At 37.3% G+C, this 20,194-nt stretch overlaps 1 protein-coding gene and 1 pseudogene across 4 annotated transcripts; both read left to right on the forward strand.

Moving 5' to 3' along the window:
- On the forward strand, positions 1-10,558 carry LOC125276123 (annotated as a pseudogene).
- Positions 10,559-14,847: 4,289 nt separating this feature from the next.
- LOC125276124 (E3 ubiquitin-protein ligase TRIM39-like) lies at positions 14,848-19,858 on the forward strand. Of its 4 annotated transcripts, none has more exons than XM_048203601.1 (7): positions 14,848-15,079; positions 15,565-16,136; positions 17,009-17,104; positions 17,466-17,699; positions 17,791-17,929; positions 18,369-18,404; positions 18,824-19,857. In XM_048203601.1, exons 2-7 carry the CDS (start codon positions 15,567-15,569, stop codon positions 19,369-19,371), a joined length of 1,623 nt encoding a protein of 540 aa, XP_048059558.1. In that variant the 5' UTR covers positions 14,848-15,079; positions 15,565-15,566; the 3' UTR covers positions 19,372-19,857. The 4 variants fall into 4 exon arrangements, with proteins under 4 accessions (XP_048059558.1, XP_048059559.1, XP_048059560.1 ...); XM_048203602.1 differs by having other exon boundaries at positions 14,849-15,079; positions 18,378-18,404; XM_048203603.1 differs by lacking the exon at positions 14,848-15,079 and having other exon boundaries at positions 15,566-16,136; positions 18,824-19,858.
- The last annotated feature ends 336 nt before the right edge of the window (positions 19,859-20,194 follow it).

A 20,194-nucleotide genomic window follows, 5' to 3' on the forward strand; every position in this document is an offset into this window, starting at 1 on the left:
AAACAGACACACATGAACTCAACACACTGAATACAGAGACAAATGTAAATGTGTAAATACAGGAGGAGCTCTGACATCACTGGAGTTCAGAGAGATTCAGAGAAAGTGAAAGTAACTTGATCAACAACAATATGAACACCTGAAACGATCAACCTCTTTAAACAACAGAATATTTATTGAGCCGTTCAGAGTCTTGTGGACACATCTGATCCTCACAGGTAATGATAGAAATATAAGAGAGATTGAGCTGAACAGGTTTCTAATGGAAATGATCTGGTTTAGTAGAGTTTATGTTGAACTGGAATGAGTTGAACTGAATCAGGTTTAATCATGTCAATACTCAACTACTTTAGTTGTTTAACGCACTGAAATGATATCAGAATTGTATTAAAAGTGTCATTTGATTGGTTGTAAAGTAAAGTTTGGTGTTTCTGTCATTTTGTCACATTATATAAAGACTAAAGAAACAGGAAGTAAAATGAGCTGCAGACAGACTGAACACAAACCTGCTAAACTGCAGCTGAAATCACATTTATAATAATTAAAACTATACTTAGTCATACATACTATACACCTGGGGCCTGTACCATGAAGCTGGATTAGCTGGCTAGCCAGGTAAGTTTCAGATTAGTTTGTGCCAATCCTGGGTTTTAGGTACCATGAAAGTGACTTGGCTTTTAGCGGTGTTCATCGTCATAGTAACTTACGCTCCATGCTAACCTGCTCCGGGGCAGGTTATGTTCTAGGTTAGAGATCTCAAACTGAAATTGGACCAATCAGACGTAAGCTAAGTGACACTGACACACCCAACACAATAAAGTCCATCCCTCAGTTTCTCTTCCTCCAAATTAAATGTCACAATATAGTAAAAACAAATATTTAATGATAAAATTGTCTGGTTTTAATGATAATTACTTAGAATTATTTTATGATTTATATATGATTTGTATAATTATCTATATTTTTATTAATCCATTACATGCACACAAGTTTAGTTTAACAGTTGTTAGTAAGCATTTAGTTTCAATGAATATTAATATATATATAGATCTTATGTAATATAAATAAGTAAATATACTCTTTAAATATGACTACATGTGAACTTGTATATTTGAGTCTCTATTGCTATATATGATCAACTATATAAACTAACTTCACAACTTTCACTTGCACTGATAGAGAAAGATCATTTCTTTTATTTGTCCTCTTTCACAGACAAGTATTTTCCATAAGTGTAAATGCGTTTAAATTCTTCATTTTCAGCAAAAGAGTTTTGAATCACGCTGGCTCTCTCGCGAGAAGTGAATCACAGTTTATCTCTGTTGCAAGGCATGTGATTGGCTGTTTGGCACTGATGTCACAGATTCATGTGCACGCGCTCCACAAACTCAGGATCAAAGCCTGAGTTGACAGAGAAAGTTGATGATCAGCATCATGGTACCAACAAAGCCAGATAGGAGTGGTTTGGTTTTGTCAACTCGAAACTAATCCTATAACCCTGAGTTTGTTCAACTACCATCATGGTACAGGCCCCTGGTCACACAATAATTATGTTTATTTTGTAGAGATATATATTTATTCATAAGTATATGACCTACTTTGTGCTTGTTGTTTCTGATCTAAACAGGTCAAAGTTCAGATTGTTCAGTGAGTTTGAGTCATTCACTGTATGAGGAGTGATTGTGTTTCTCTCACTATCAATGAGATTTTAACACTTTAATATAAATATTTATTAAATGGTCATGAGAGAATATGAAGTAACCCCAAATCTGACTTTTGAGGCAAGATTTCATTTAAAATACTGTGTGTGAAACAAATACAGTATTACAAGGAGCAAATGGACTTAAATCAGTCTATTGGTCATAATTTATATTGTGAAATACATCATGTTTTTTCTTATCTCTTGTAAAGGCTTGAAGAGTGAAAGAACAATGGCAGAATCTTCACCAACATCAACAAAAGCAAGAAAAACCAGGAGAAAGAGTATTGACCATTATAATCCATGTATGTCAATAACCCAGAAAATAATGAATTAGTGCATGAATGACTTTAACTATTCTGTTATGGAGATATTTAAAATGAACAGCACTACTTCACATTAGGATACTGATCAGCTTATCTGGGTTCATTTTGCAGTAATGATCAGCTTGTACATGATCTCTAATATATTTGAGAAATCATATTTGATTTACATTCAACCAACTTCATGAGGAGAATCATGGGATTTTTTTTAATTTGTTGATTCTTTTCCTTCTCTATCTGCTTTAACTCATCCGTATAATAAAAAAAAATCATCATTTTATTGAAGGTGATTTAACTCCTTAATTTCTCTGTCCAGTGATGTCATCCTCCAGCGGTCCACTGACGGAGGAGCTTCAGTGCTCGATATGTCTGGACGTGTTCACTGATCCAGTCACCACTTCATGTGGACACAACTTCTGCAAGACCTGTCTAAATAAGTGCTGGGACAACAGCCAGACCTGCAACTGTCCATATTGTAAAGAAACATTCAAGATCAGACCTGATCTCAAGATTAATACCACACTCAGAGAGCTCGTAGATCACTATAAAAAGAAAAGCCCTGAGAAAAAACCTGAAGTTCTGAAAAAACCTGAAGTTCTGTGTGACGTCTGTGAGGAAAGAAAGCTGAAAGCCCTGAAGTCGTGTCTGGTGTGTCAGAGCTCTTACTGTGAAACTCACCTGGAGCCTCATTTGAGAGTGGCAGGTTTAAAGAAACACAGACTGATCAATCCTGTGAGGAATCTGGAGGACTATATATGTCAGAAACATGAGAGACCTCTGGAGCTGTTCTGTAGAGATGATCAGACGTGTGTGTGTCCAATCTGCACTTTAACAGACCACAAGAACCACAGCACTGTTCCTATAGAAGAGGAGAGTGAAGAGAAGAAGGTAGAAGTTACTGACAAAACTGATTTTAAAGGACTCTTATCATGAGGAATCACATGCTCTTTCATATAAATGAATCAGTTATGAAAATATATTGTGTTGTTCTGTGTCTATAGACTGAACTGATGAAGACACAGAAAGACGTGCAGCAGATGATCCAGGACAGAATCAAGAAGATTCAAGACGTCAAACACTCAGCAGAAGTCAGAAAAGTAAGTTTAAAATAATGTAATTATATGAAGTTCAAAACATTAATTCGGGACGAGCCGTTCCTGTCGATCATCATTACGAATGTATATAAGCAGCAGTCATTGCACTGTCCCAGCAACAATTCTTCCGGCATCCCTCCGTCTGCCCATTTCTTCCCTTTATTTTTCTCATAATTCCTCTACATAGTACCATTATGGTGTGTGTGGAGGGGGGACACTTTATAGCCAATCAGCAGCAGGGGGCGTGTCCACTCATGATGGGGGAGGAGCGAGAGAGAGCAAGAGGGAGATTTGATGAAAGACTGTAGAAAGAGAGATGACTGAGAGACATTACAAAAGAGAAAAGATCAGAGGAATATTATAAATTTTGAAGTTTAATGAAGTTTATGAAGTAATGAAGAATGATGAAGTTTAATACTTCAGTTGAGGGATTTTGAAAAACATTGAAGTATGATCAAAAGTAACACTGATTCTTGTCTTATCAAACACCACTAATAACGTGTTGATTGTCCTGGTTGAGCAGAGAAACACAGAGAAGGAGAAAGCTCTCCGTGTCGAGCTCTTCACTGATCTCATCCGCTCCATTGAGAGATGTCAGACTGAACTGCTGGAGATGATGGAGGAGCAGCAGAAAGCAGCAGAGAAACAGGAGGAAGAGCTCATTGAAGAGCTGGAGCAGGAGATCACTGAGCTAAAGATGAGAAACACTGAGCTGGAGCAGCTCTCACACACTGAAGATCACCTCCACCTCCTACAGGTCAGTCAACATCTCTCTGATCAATGATAATGCAGTATATGACACCATAACACTCCCCATGCTGAAGGATTTCTCCTCTCTCCTGCTGTAGATTTACTCATCCCTGTGCAGCTCTAGAAACACCAGGAACTGGTCTGAGATCAGTGTGAAGACTGATGAGAGTCTGGAGACTCTGAGGAGAGCTCTGACTCAACTGCAGGACACTCTACAGGAGAAACTCACACTAACTGGTACGATAATATCAAATACACTATATAGATACATATATTTATCTTCTTTGAATATATATACTTTAAATATGCCAATAAATGCTGGTTAAATTTAATCCACTCCAAGAGTTGTCATGAATGAAATTTATCTAAAGTAATTTTGCTTATTAGTATGGAAATTAGAAATGGATCATCGAAGGCCAGCAACAAATACATTGCTTAATAAAGTGAAATTAAAGGGGTACTTCACCCCTGGAAAGATGAATGTGTATTTAAAATTGGTCATTTATGTAGTAGAAATGTGAAATTATTTTTGAATTTGGAGCTTTCTAGACTGAGAAAAGGCAGAAAATGTATTTTTGACTAATGTGGATGAAAGACAACAACTCCCAGAATGCACTTGTTTTGCTGCCCTTGCGAGGCCATGCCCAAACCACGCCTATCGGTTACAGGCGGCATTACCAGGAAAATTCAAACTAGGCTTACTTTGTTACATATTAATTCTATAAATTGTGAGTTAGTTCATACATTTACAGCGAAATGGTGCTAAATTGCTTTGTACCTGGATGTACACCCAAAACCAGGAAAGGACAAGTAAGTTTCCATCATTTTCCGATTAAGTTAAAGATTTGGAGCGATGTAAACAGTGGCTGCCGGCCATCAAACACCCGAAGTTTGGAGATGGCACCGTTATAGAAAACCTAAAAAACCGCAGAATATGTAGTCTCCATTTCAAGCACGAGGACTACGAACCAAATATCCTTGCAATGAAGAGAACCATTCTGAAGGACACCGCGATCGATATTCACTTTCCCAGAGGACGAACAGCCTGGGCATCTGGTACTAAGCGTATTCGCCTAGAGGTAAGACTCGCTGATACTAGACTGATAACACAGTAGCCTATATGTAGTGTTGTAGGTAACAGTAAAACTGCAAATTTAGCAAAGTAACGTTAGATAGACAATTACATATAAGTTGACTGTTATCAAAGTAAAGCCACTGTTCTGTAAAACTGAGTTAGTGTATTTATGCTAACGTTACCACAAAAGCCTGTTGCTGTATTGGTTGAGATGACTGCAGAGACCGATAAATTTGCGAGATGAACCACTGATGTAGTGCAGACAAAATAAAGTTAATTACTGTAAGCTTAAAAATATAATTGACACCCACTTTTGATAAAATCTTTGATCTATGTCCGTGAGTAACCTCAAATGCGCATATGTATGGGCGTGGTGAAAAAATGCGGAACTACCTGCTATTACTGGCTGTAGTTTTAAGCCTCTGGCCAAAAAAGCCTCCGATGACGCAAAATGACGATTTTTGCGTCATCGGAGGCTTTTTTACAGAATAAAAATGCATAAATCTCTCATCTCGGGCTGATATGAAGGGGGAAAGCACGGTAATTCGAAAATACTAGTGCTATTCTACTAATACAAAGCTTAATGCTAAATCCTGAAGTAACCCTTTAAATGCTGCACTTATTTAACATATTTAATAATTGCAGGTTTGTGTAATATTCTGACTTTGCATTTCACTGTTTTATTCATTTTGAGGAATACTGAATCTGTTTTTGGGCTAATGAGATGAGTAAATGATGCTCACATTTCTAGAACTACAATAATCATCATGTTCACACAGCGCACACAACACCTCTGACCTTACTGCTGATTTCTCAACATGAGGACAGGAGAGCTGTTTGTCAATACACAGGAAACAAAAGTACTTATTTGAAAAAGTAACTCAGATATTTTGTTGTAAATCTAAAAGTAATGCGTTACTTTACTAGTTACTTGAAAAAAGTAATCTGATTACATAACTCATGTTACTTGTAACATGTTCCCCAACACTGACAGTGATGAAGAATGAGTCGGTCAAGCTGAAATAAGAGAAGTTTGTGATCATGTGTTTGTGTCTCATTATCATCAGCTCACAGTTCTTCTTGAAGAGAGCAGCTCATTTTCAGCTCTAATTTCAGAAAACATGCAGTAAATTCATGTGCTATAATATAGTATAAATTATTATACTAGAAGTTTCATACCTGAAACTACAACCATGAGAGTTTAGTTCATCTGCAAACAAAAGAAACATTAATTTTCTGTTGGTCTTTTCAGCTGTCTCATCTAAGTTTTGTGAATGTTTTAGATAAAATGAGTTTAGGAGAAAAAAATCAAAATGATAGACATCAAGGGTTTAAAGGGGTGGTTCAGTGTTTTTTTTCCAGGCTTGATTGTGTTCTTGGGGCACAGTTTAACATGTCTTAATGCTTAATTTTGTTTGAAAACGCTGTATTTTTCATATATTTTACCTTTATTATACACCTCTGTTTCCACTGTCATATAAACGGCTCGTTTGACTTCCTGCTTCTATGAAGCCCCTCCCTCCGAAATACGCAATGTGCTCAGATTGGTTAGCAGGTTGGTAGCTGGCCCAGTGTATCGTGATTCGCTAAAGCGCCCGGAAATGACACGCCCCTTACCATCTGTTGCTTCAGTCAAAATGTAAATAATGGTGTCCATATTGCTGTATCAAATTGAGCACGAATCAAACCCAGATGAAGAGGGTAAATCGCAATCGAGGCTTTTAAAGGACGTTTATGAATGGTATTTCATTTAGTATTTGTTTCAAAGTGTTTAGATATTCTGTCACTGCTGTTTGTTAGCTTTCAATATAGTTTTATCCTGATTAAAGCTTTACTGTAGCTGAATACATGACTGAGTAGTAGCATTTTTGTAAAGGTAGCGTTTAATTTATAGCATGAACAACTGTTTGTCTATGAACATAGAAGTTTGTTGGTGTTTGTAGAACTTAGCTAACTGGCTAGTGAAGCAAAAACGAGTTGCTCTTTGTATATGTCCTTGATGTAGCTACAGAACTATAGGTTTAAAAGACATGTACAAACAATAAAATGTACTTACAGTTTGAAACCAATAAACAGCATGCAGCTTCTGATTTTAAAGTAGGAACTGCTTCATCTTTCAGTAATAACCTTTGTGCATTCAGTAATAGCCATCCAGCATTGAACTCGTGTAGATTCGTGAATCTGTCTTCACACTCAAAAAAATATTTCAGGCTAAACATAAGTTTTATGTAATTGAATTACATATAAAATTTCCATCCATTTGGATTACATAGTTTTTACATAAACAAAATAATAAACTTAATGTGATTCATATTTGTAAGTCATATGTAAATGAAATAGGTAAGATTTATCTAATAGTATGCCCAGTCTATATAACACTGCTTAGTGTTCACGTGTTTGCGCACTACTGAGTTAAAGTACCATTGAAGCATGTGTCAGAGTTAATGAGTTAATTAAGTGATTAATTGAGTGATGATTGAGCATTATTGAAAACACCTGATGATAACAAGCAGAATCACCAAAGGAGAAAATCACAATTTTTAAGCCACCATCGTGGAGATGAGGGTTTGCTTTAGTTGGGCTCTTGACCTTTGACCATTTAATATTAATTTTTGTTTGGACTGTTGTAACAGCTAATCAAGCAAAGAGAAAAGATGATCAGGTGGTGTTGGTTATGTTTTCACATAATCATTATTGTGTGAATAACTGAACTAATTTAGAGCTCAATCTCTGAGATAAATTAACATGATTGATTGCAGCAGCACTGTGATTCAATATATCCAAAGTTATTCTCAAAAGTTGTTCAGAATAAAAAAAAAAGAAAAGTCTGTCTTTTAGGCACACACAGACATCAAGAATCAGCCTGTGAATCTCAACGACGGTGACAAGCAACATATTCTGATCAACAGATCAACTCTGAACATTAGAAAACAAGCTACTAAAAAGTCACAGAAAAACAGAAAAAAAAATAGTGACAATAAAGGAAATTACTAAGACAATTCAGCTCATAATTTATTCATGCAGCAATGCATGATGGGAGCTGTGGATGAGTTTTGATTGGTGGCACCCCAGAATGCACTGCAACATTGCTTAATTATTCTCACCACTGTTGAGATCACAGACTGATTCTTGATGTCTGTGTCTCTAAACATGTAACTTTTTTTTTTTGATCAGAACTTTTGAGAGATTTTCAGATTATGTTGTTGTATAAAGCTGGTTTTCTACTGTAGAATACCAGTGCTGCTGCAATCAATAATGTAAATCTAATTCAGAGATTGATCTCTAAATGAGTTCAATGATTCAGATCAAATAATGATTATGTGATAACATAACCAACACCACCTGATCATCTTTTCTCTTTGCTTGACTAGCTGTTACAACAGCCCAAACAAAAACTAATATTAAAGAGTGAAGGGTCAAGAGCCCAACTAAAGCAAACCCTCATCTCCACGATGGTGGCTTAAAAATTGTGATTTTCTCCTTTGGTGATTGTGCTTGTTATCATCAGGTGTTTTCAATAATGCTCAATCATCACTCAATTTATCACTTAATTATCTCATTAACTCTGACACATGCTTCAATGGTACTTTAACTCAGTAGTGCGCAAACACATGAACACTAAGCAGTGTTATATAGACTGGGCATACTATTAGATAAATCTTACCTATTTCATTTACATATGACTTACAAATATGAATCACATTAAGTTTATTATTTTGTTTATGTAAAAACTATGTAATCCAAATGGATGGAAATTTTATATGTAATTCAATTACATAAAACTTATGTTTAGCCTGAAATATTTTTTTGAGTGCAGCGGCGCATCCAGTATAGAAAATATCACAGATTATAATGGTTTCTATTATCTTTTGACGCGTCGCGCTGCTCGCGTTCGGTGTACACAACTCTTCAGCTTCCACATGCTGCACCACATGGCCTTGCCCACTTTGTTGCGTGTTCCCGGGGGCGTGTTTTGCAGGGTTTATGATGTCATCAACCCATTGTAGTCCAAAACCGGTCGTTTTTGTAGGCATTAAACTTTAAAAGACAATATCTCTGTTTGCATTGAATTTTCAGCACTGTAACCTTGCAGATACTGTTTATGCTCGAGCAGCAACATTACACACTAACTAAAGTTTAAAAAGTGAAATCGCATTTAACCACGCCTTTAAGATTCACATTCATTCTTCTTCAGAGGAGAATTTCAGACCTGTTGCTCAAACAGCTTTGGAGTGCTGGACTTTAATTTTAATGATCTATTTTTAATTATCTAAATTATTTAAATAACCACAACATTAATTCACTCCAAATCTGAGATGAATAACATTAGACACAAAAATAACTTGCATAAAACATTTCACCAAACATTTGCAAAGTTATTTCTGTTTGTAAAAAGGAGAAGTATTAAGAGCTCAAACTCAAAGCAATAAGAGTTTCTGTTTGATTCTCTAAATATCAGCAGAGACACAAACATTGTTCAGATAAAACATGATATTTTACTCATTTAAATATAACCTTAAATCTTGTCTATAATTCCACACATAAACATGTCAAAGATCTGATGATGTTTTATTGTCATGTGACTCTACAGATCTGAAGAGGATGGCAGCAGTATGAAGGTACAGTGTGTGTCTGAACTACACTAGATTACATTCATATACTCACAGCTTCATTACTGACCTACAGGATGATTAAACTGATTAAATATTAAAAACATCATCACAGAATATCTGTATTAAGATGTGATTCATATTCTCTGTTTTCTCAGTGGATGTGACTCTGGATCCTGATACAGCTCATCCATATCTCATCCTGTCTGATGATGGAAAACAAGTGAGACATGGAGACATTAGACAGAAACTCCCAGACAAACCAGAGAGAGATTTGATAGATGTGTAAATGTCCTGGGAAAGGAGGGATTCTCCTCAGGGAGATTTTATTTTGAGGTGCAGGTGAAGGGAAAGACTGACTGGGCTTTAGGAGTGGCCAGAGAATCCATTGACAGGAAGGGAAAGATCACACTGACTCCCAGTAATGGATTCTGGACTGTTGGGCTGAGCAATGAGAATGAATATAAAGCCCGCGATGATCCTCCTGTCTCTCTGTGTCTAAGAGTGAAGCTGCAGCGGGTCGGTGTGTTTGTGGATTATGAGGAGGGTCTGGTCTCCTTTTATGATGTGGAGTCCAGCTCTCATATCTACTCTTTCACTGGTCAGTCTTTCACTGAAAAACTCTATCCAATTTTTAGCCCATGCCTTAATAATGGAGGTAAAAACTCAACTCCACTGATCATCTGTCAACCACAATAAATGAATTTACACCCCAATATGACATAGATGAAAGTTGTAAGGTTGAAAATATCAAAAGATATTTTAAAATAGACAAAGATGTTTGCTTTGCTGTTATAAGGGTCATTTGGAATATCAAAAGTCAAAGAGGTGCTGATAGTGATCAAGGCCTGTACAGGTCCAGATGTGTGTCCATCAGCGGTCAATGAACTGTCACACCTTTAGTACAGTGGGGGAAGTTTTAATCTTCTGATTGGTCAGTTTGAATGTCTCACATTTGTATTTCAGTCACATGGTCAAGGAAGAGATAAAAGAAGATTGTAACTGTTGCTCTGCCTCTTTCTCTCTTCTCTTTTCTAAAGTCTCTCTTTTCCTCTCTTCATATCTCTCAGGTAAGATTCTAAATATATGCTGGATTAGTACAAGTTTTCATCATCTCACCCGCCTATTTTGTAAGTGTAACCATAACTAGATATTGTCATTAAACCCTTTTTAATTACAAATGTTGTGCAAACTAGTTTTGATTCAGTATTAATTTGAAGTGCTGCACTCTAAAGAAAAACGGTTCTGAACACCAAATTAAGGTTCTTCATCTTGTAATAATAACAAAACTCTTTATATAAAGAACCTGCTTTAAAAGTGCTTTATATGACCTTAATGGTTTTATAAATAACCTCTTTAATAATAGTTTATTTTAATTATTATTAGTATATTCATATCTTTATATTATTAATATATCATAATATTAACTTTTATATATTATTTTTTTATCAGCCTGTTCTGTCTTGTAGCCTCTAACTGGGTTTACTTAAAAAACAGCATGTTTTGTCAATTATGTACTTTTATTTTTTATTGATATAATTGTAGTAAAAATGTGTGACAGCTTGTGCTCTAACAACAGTTATTAGCTGAATACATTAATAAATGACAATTGACACTGAACATGAATAAATACAAAAGGAAGTAAATCAAATTATAAAGACCCAGTTCCAGTGAAATATCTTCACAATCCTCGATGATGTCTGAATCATTTTGGTGTCATTGATGTCGGTTTCTCTCTGCAGATGATGAGGTTATGAGATCATGTGACAGCATCTGAAATACACAATTGAGTTTAGAGTTACAGTCTGTCTCTTCCATTTGTTCCTGTAAATAATTATGTTTATGAAGGCCAAAAGTAGCAAAATTTGACAATATGTAAGCCCTTTACAATGTAAAAAAAGGAAAAGTGATATAAAGTCATGGGATGTTGTTTTTTGTTACTGGGTATGTTTATGCATAAAGTAATAATTTAAAAAAAAATCTAACAACATGGATCATGAAGTCATTATCTCTTTTACTTGCTTAGTGGAGAAGTGGAGAGAAGAACCCTTAACTGAACAGAGCTGCTCATTCCTAAATGTTCTGATAAACTAAAAAGAGAGAAAAAAAGTTTCAACCAGTTACAATTTTAAAGTTAAAATTTACAGATATTTTAAGAAAGAAATCATTCACCTGTTGAGATTGTGTTGACAGTCTGTGTAGTTTGATGGTTGAGGTCCAGAAAATCATGAAGTGGCTTTGACAGTTACAGATTTGAAAAACAAAATGGCGGGAATAAAGAACCCTAAACTTTAACACAAAGAACCATTTCAGCATATAAACGGTTCTAAATAGAACTGTCACTGTGTGTAAAGAACATTTAAAGAACCATCTTTCTTTAGAATGTACCTGTAATATAGTATTGTCATACTATAGCAACACTCTCCACATATTTTGCTGTTGTAACTGTGCTTATTTCTGTTGTTGGTACAGTGGGAAAAATAATTATTTGATCCCCTGCTGATTTTGTTAGTTTGCCCACTAACAAAGAAATGAGGAGTCTATCATTTTTATGGTAGGTTTATTTTAATGGATAGAGACAAAAAAATCAACCAAAAAATCCAGAAAAACACATTAAAGGTTATATGGCGAGTTGAGTTGATGCCAAAGAGCTCAATTTTGGTCTCATCTGACCACAGCACTTTCTCCCAAGCCTTCTCTGAATCATTTAGATGTTCATTGGCAAACTCCAGACCGAGGGCGATTGAATGGTTATTTTGTATTTTTTCCATTTCCGTATAATCACACCAACAGTTGTCTCCTTCTCACCAAGCTTCTCGCTGATGGTCTTGTAGCCCATTCCAGCCTTGTACAGGTCTGCAATCTTGTCCCTGACGTCTTTTGACAGATCTTTGGTCTTTGCTCTTGGTGGTGGAGAGGTTTGAATGGAAGCAGGGGCGCCGTTGGCACGGGGGACAGGGGGGTCAGGACCCCCGCAGTTTTGAAAAGATAGAAGTCGACCCCCGCACTTTTGATAAGGGCTGCTTCAATTAGTCATATATCATCTTTTAGCTTAGGATATTTTCTTTCAAATGAGACCATTTTCACGTTTCTGTGAGCTTCCGTTCGTAAATAATCAGCTGTTTTGTCGCGGATGTGAACAGGAAATGCGCTCTCGAACGGAGAAACGCGTGATCTCCAAACCATCGATCAAAGAGTGCTAACGTTTTAGGACAGGTTGATGGTATATAAATCATGCCCGAACGTTAGCGTTTGTCAATCAAGCCAAACCGTCCATTCAGAAACCGAGAAATTTTGACACTTTAAGGTAAGGAGGCTGATCTCTCAGGTTGGCGCGCGAGCTGGCTTGACTGAAGTTTTCGTGAGGATTTATAGTTTATGGACTGTTTTGATTTCGGTAATTACATCTTGAAAGGCAAAAGCATTGATGGCATCTATAAAAGAGATATCTGAAATAGAAACGAAAGTGATATTGCTTCATCCAGTGAGGAGGACGCACGAGAGGAGATCTGTGCGTTTCATTGGTATGTGTATACTGTAATACTGCATTTACAATATCAGTGGCGTGCACTTTGATCGTGAAAGTGAAAGTGCCTTTTGCGGTCGCTTCGCGGTGCTCCCGTGTTCCCGATGTGAACGTGAGTCCATTACAATTTAGAGCGGTTAAGGCCCGGGTATACTTCATTTCCCGCGTTCCGTTCAGTCTCGCGCGATCCTTTCAGAGAAACTCCTTTGCCCATGAGCGGCGAAAGACCATGGGAAAGACGCGTTCTGCGCATGCATATGTGCACGTTGTCATAACAACCCCCCCCCCCCCCCCCCCCCACTTTGAAAATGTCTCCTGCGCCCCTGAATGGAAGAAACAGATTCTTTGGACAGGCAGAATTCTTGCTAGTTGGTAAAGGGGATCAAATTTATTTCACTTGATCAAATGCAAATCAATTTATAACCTTTATACAATGTGGGTTTTTTTTCTGGATTTTTTGTTTGATATTCTGTCTCTATCCATTAAAATAAACCTACCATAAAAATTATAGACTCCTCATTTATTTGTGTGTGAGCAAACTAACAAAATCAGCAGGGGATCAAATAATTATTTTCCCCACTGAATGTATGCTCTATGGATGACTCTGAAATGAATAAGACGATGAGACAAGTTTTTAGAAGTTAAGATTAGATTAGTCCACACCCTCTCCCAGTCGACTGATGAATCAAAATCTGTTAATTCAGGATTCCAGATAGTTTTAATAGAAAGAGGCTTTGCAGTGTGATCGTTAAGTTTGTATTAAAGAAAAAGTTATCCTCAGGTTCTGATGCCAAATCACCTTCTTCATACTCGGCTTTAGGGATCCTTCCTCCAGCTCCTGCTCCTCTTGAAGATTTTCCATCACCTCTTCATCAGACTCCTCTGGATGCTCCGGTGGATTTACAGATTCATCAACGATTTCTTCGATGTCAGGTTTCCTGTTTCTCTCTTCTCTTCTAGGGTGGAATTCTGCTGCATGTGGATCCAGATCTGTTCCTGTTCTCTGTGTTGAACCCACAAGTCAAACTCCTCATCACTGGAAGTGTGATGTCATGTTGAGTATCCATCATGGTTGTGCTTCCTGTTTTGATCTGTCCCTCTGACATCCTTTTCTTTCCAGAGGAACATTGGCTGTCCCCGCTTATCAATCATGGACAATAGAAGCTTCTGTTGAAGCACTCTTTCATTTCCAGGTCCATCCAATGGTTCTACTACATACACTGGATCATCCCCTCCTCTCCTTTCTTTCTCCACATACGTTTGCTTTTCCCAGTACGCTCACAGTTTTCCTGGGCCGCCTCTTTCTGACAGGTTCCTCACCAACACATGATCACCTGCTCCAAGACAGAACTCCACACCTTCCTTTTTTACAGTCTATGATTTTCCCCTTTACATTATATTATTTGTTCAAATTACCTTCAATAAACAAAGACATGAAACAAATTAAATAATTCTCTGAGGTCATTACATTAGTTTGAGCTTCTACATACTAACAGTTCAAGTGTGTCAAACTATTTTCTCCCAACAGATCAACAGAGGAATCATTCTGACAGACACAGGGATTCATCCTCAATTATGTTTGAAAAGACTGAAGATGTTTTAAAGGAAGAGCAGCATTCTGTCATCATTTACTCATCATGTCGTTCTGAACCCGAGTGACTTTCTTCTGTGGATCATAAAACACATTTAGAAATTCAAACAAATATTTCTTCTTTGGTTCAGTTGTAAAGGCTATATATACAAACACTGAGATTAATTTGATAGAAACATCAGGCCCAATACAAACAGACACACATGAACTCAACACACTGAATACAGAGACAAATGTAAATGTGTAAATACAGGAGGAGCTCTGACATCACTGGAGTTCAGAGAGATTCAGAGAAAGTGAAAGTAACTTGATCAACAACAATATGAACACCTGAAACGATCAACCTCTTTAAACAACAGAATATTTATTGAGCCGTTCAAAGAGTCTTGTGGACACATCTGATCCTCACAGGTAATGATAGAAATATAAGAGAGATTGAGCTGAACAGGTTTCTAATGGAAGTGATCTGGTTTAGTAGAGTTTATGTTGAACTGGAATGAGTTGAACTGAATCAGGATTAATCATGTCAAATACTCAACTACTTTAGTTGTTTACTGCACTGAAATGATATCAGAATTGTATTAAAAGTGTCATTTGATTGGTTGTAAAGTAAAGTTTGGTGTTTCTGTCATTTTGTTACATTATATAAAGACTAAAGAAACAGGAAGTAAAATGAGCTGCAGACAGACTTGAAAAACCTGCTAAACTGCAGCTGAAAATCACATTTATAATAATTAAAACTATACTTAGTCATACAAACTACACTTGGTCACACAGTGTTTATGTTTAATCTGAGGAGATACATATTTATTCATAAGTAAGTATATGACCTACTTTGTACTTGTTGTTTCTGATCTAAATGATCTCTGATTTAACTTCTTCATTTCTCTGTCCAGTGATGTCATCCTCCAGCGGTCCACTGACGGAGGAGCTTCAGTGCTCGATATGTCTGGACGTGTTCACTGATCCAGTCACCACTCCATGTGGACATAACTTCTGCAAGACCTGTCTGAATAAGTGCTGGGACAACAGCCAGACCTGCAACTGTCCAAATTGTAAAGAAACATTCAAGATCAGACCTGATCTCAAGATTAATACCACACTCCGAGAAGTTGTAGATCACTATAGAAAGAAAAGTCCTGAGAAAAAACCTGAAGTTCTGAAAAAACCTGAAGTTCTGTGTGACTTCTGTGAGGAAAGAAAGCTGAAAGCCCTGAAGTCGTGTCTGGTGTGTCAGAGCTCTTACTGTGAAACTCACCTGGAGCCTCATTTGAAAGTGGCAGGTTTAAAGAAACACAGACTGATCAATCCTGTGAGGAATCTGGAGGACTATATATGTCAGAAACATGAGAGACCTCTGGAGCTGTTCTGTAGAGATGATCAGACGTGTGTGTGTCTGTTCTGCACCGAAGGACTTCACAAGAACCACAACACTGTTCCTGTAGAAGAGGAGAGTGAAGAGAAGAAGGTAGAAGTTATACTGACAAAACTGATTATAAAAGACTCTTATCATGAGGAATCACATGCTCTTTCATATAAATCAAGGGTGTCAAACTCAGTTCCGGGGGTGCTTCTCAATATCCCTCCTCGTTTCCTCGCTCCTCCGTCCTCCATCCTATGACCCAGAAACCGATCGAGCTCAGCCATCTTGAAGGACATCTCAATTCTCTAATTGCACTGTGAGGAGGTGAGGATCGAGGAGTGAGGAGGCTTCCTGAGGAGTCATGAGCGAGGATACACAGGTGCATCCTTTGCGAAAGTCTTTCTCGTTGAGAAACCTGACGCACGCATAAACTCTCCTCCCCCTTCATATCTGTCACAATAATTTATGCTTTAATGTATGCAGTTTAAATAAACTTTACATCTCACATATTTCAACGGGGCATCTTGCTTTATTAATATTTATAATTTTTTTTTTTTTTTTAAATAACCAAACTTTAACCACATGGGTAGATCCCTTGAGTGCAGCTGATGACGCTTTTTATGTGACGCTAAAGGGAGCGAGGATATATCATTTCACTTGATTCAATTCCTCTGTCCTCGCGTCTTTTCCTTGTGTCCTTCCCTCACATCCTGAAGGGGTGGAGCTAAGACGCGAGGAAAGGAAATGAGGATGCACAAATAAGAATTGAGAAGCACCACTGGAGGGCCACAGCCCTGCTCCAACAAACACCTGTAGCTTTCAAATAAGCCTGAAGAACTTGATTAGCTGAATCTGGTACATTTAATTAGGGCTGGAACTAAACTCTGCAGGGCTGTGGCTCTCTAGGAACTGAGTTTGACACCTGTGATATAAATGAATCAGTTATGAAAATATATTGTGTTGTTCTGTATCTATAGACTCAACTGATGAAGACACAGAAAGACGTGCAGCAGATGATCCAGGACAGAATCAAGAAGATTCAAGACGTCAAACACTCAGCAGAAGTCAGAAAAGTAAGTTTAAAATAATGTAATTATATGAAGTTCTAAACATTGATTCAGGAGGAGCCAGTCCTGTCAGTCATCATTATGAATGTATATAAGCAGCAGTCATTGCACTGTCCCAGCAACAATTCTTCCAGCATCCCTCCGTCTGCCCATTTCTTCCCTCATGTCCACTCATGATGGGGGAGGAGAGAGAGTGAGAAAGGCAGAGATTTGAAAACTGAAGAAAGAGAGATGGCTGAGAGACATTGATGAAGTTTAATACTTCAGTTGAGAGATTCTGAAAAACACTGAAGTACGATCAATAGTAACACTGTTTCTTGTCTTATCAAACACCACTAATAATTTCTTGATTGACCTGGTTGAGCAGAGAAACACAGAGAAGGAGAAAGCTCTCCGTGTCGAGCTCTTCACTGATCTCATCCGCTCCATTGAGAGATGTCAGACTGAACTGCTGGAGATGATGGAGGAGCAGCAGAAAGCAGCAGAGAAACAGGAGGAAGAGCTCATTGAAGAGCTGGAGCAGGAGATCACTGAGCTAAAGATGAGAAACACTGAGCTGGAGCAGCTCTCACACACTGAAGATCACCTCCACCTCCTACAGGTCAGTCAACATCTCTCTGATCAATGATAATGCAGTATATGACACCATAACACTCCCCATGATGAAGGATTTCTCCTCTCTCCTGCTGTAGATTTACTCATCCCTGTGCAGCTCTAGAAACACCAGGAACTGGTCTGAGATCAGTGTGAAGACTGATGAGAGTCTGGAGACTGTGAGGAGAGCTCTGACTCAACTGCAGGACACTCTACAGGAGAAACTCACACTAACTGGTATGATAATATCAAATACACTATACAGATGTATATATTTATCATCTTTAAATATCAGCAGTTTTGGAGAAAGTTACTTTTGAAAGCAATGTGTGTTAGTTCCTAAAAATAGTCCCTACAATATTGTGTTATTCCCTAAAAAAGTAACTAATTGTGTTACTTAGTTAATTTTTATGGAGAGTATTACAGTACTTTTGCATTACATTTTCTTGTTTTTTTTGTTAATAAAAAATAAAATAAAATAGAAGTTCTACGTTTGGCAAATGTAAAGGCCTTTTCACAACAAAAGTGAAATAAGCCTCTAAATATCAGCAGAGACACATACATTGATCAGATAAAACTGGTTATTAAACTCAATTTTTTAAATATAATCTTAAATCTTGTCTTTAATTCCACACATAAACATGTCAAAGATCTGATGATGTTTTATTGTCATTAGTCTCTACAGATCTGAAGAGGATGCAGCAGTATGAAGGTACAGTGTGTGTCTGAACTACACTAGATTACATTCATATACTCACAGCTTCATTACTGACCTACACTAGACCTGGTTTCACAGACAAAGCTTAAACAAGTCCTAGACTAAAATGCATGTTTGAGCTGTTTTAACTGAAAGCAACTTGTACTGACATATCTTAAAATATGTCAGTGTCATTGTTTTGTCTCAAGATGCACACCAGTGATGATTGGCTAGTGTATGTTTATAAAAGTTACCTAAATATCCTAATTGAACTATGGCCTAATCCTGGCTTAGACTAAACCCTGTCTGTGAAACTGGGCCAAAATCTCCAAATCCAAATACTCACAGCTTCATTACTGACCTACAGTAACTGATTAAATATTATAAACAAAATATCTGTATTAAGTTGTGATTCATATTCTCTGTTTTCTCAGTGGATGTGACTCTGGATCCTGATACAGCTCATCCTGAACTCATCCTGTCTGATGATGGAAAACAAGTGAGACATGGAGACATTAGACAGAAACTCCCAGACAAACCAGAGAGATTTGATAGATATTTAATTGTCCTGGGAAAGGAGGGATTCTCCTCAGGGAGATTTTATTTTGAGGTGCAGGTGAAGGAAAAGACTGCCTGGACTTTAGGAGTGGCCAGAGAATCAGTGGACAGGAAGGGAGAGTTTAAACTGAGTCCCAGTGATGGATTCTGGACTGTGGCTCTGAGGAATGAGAATGAATATTTGGCCTGTGATGATTCTCCTGTCTCTCTGTGTCTGAGCGTGAAGCCGCAGCGGGTCGGTGTGTTTGTGGATTATGAGGAGGGTCTGGTCTCCTTTTATGATGTGGAGTCCAGCTCTCATATCTACTCTTTCACTGGTCAGTCTTTAACTGAAAAACTCTATCCATTTTTTAGCCCAGAACCTAATGTTGGAGGTAAAAACTCAACTCCACTGATCATCACACCTGTCAATCACAATAAATGAATTTACATCCCTATGAAATAGGAAATGAAAGTTGTACAGTTGAAAATATCGAAAGATATTTTAAAATAGACAAAGACGTTTGCTTTGCTGTTTCATCCCTCTCTCTCTCTCTTGTTATAAGGGTCATTTGGAATATCAAAAGTCAAAGAGGTGCTGATAGTGATCAAGGCCTGTACAGGTCCAGATGTGTGTCCATCAGGGGTCAATGAACTGTCACACCTTTAGTACAGTGGGGGAAGATTTAATCTTCTGATTGGTCAGTTTGAATGTCTCACATTTGTATTTCAGTCACATGATCAAGGAAGAGATAAAGAAGATTGTAACTGCTGCTCTGGCTCTTCTTTTCGCTGGGTCATCTTTGCTCTGGCTCTTTCTCTCTTCTCTTTTCTGAAGTCTCTCTCTTCCTCTCTTCCTATCTCTCAGGTAACATTTTAATATGCTGGGTATGATTAGTGGTACAAGTTTTCATCATCTCATACATGTAGTTTGTAAGTGTAACCATAACCAGATATTGTCATTAAACCCTTTTTAATTACAAATGATGTGCTAACTAGTTTTGATTCAGTATTAACATTGAAGTGCTACACTCTAAAGAAAAATGGTTCTGAACACCAAATTAGGGTTCTTCAGCTTGTAATAATAACAAAACTCTTTTTTAAGGTTCCATAAAGAACCTGCTTAGAAAGTGCTTTATATGACCTTAATGGTTTTATAAATAACCTCTTTAATTATAGTTTATTTTCATTATTATTGATATGTTTGATCAGCCTGTTCTGGATTTATTTAAAAAACAGCATGTTTCGTCAATTATTTACTTTTATTG

The sequence above is a fragment of the Megalobrama amblycephala genome, linkage group LG9 (genome assembly GCF_018812025.1).
Source record: "Megalobrama amblycephala isolate DHTTF-2021 linkage group LG9, ASM1881202v1, whole genome shotgun sequence".
Lineage (NCBI taxonomy): Eukaryota > Metazoa > Chordata > Actinopteri > Cypriniformes > Xenocyprididae > Megalobrama > Megalobrama amblycephala.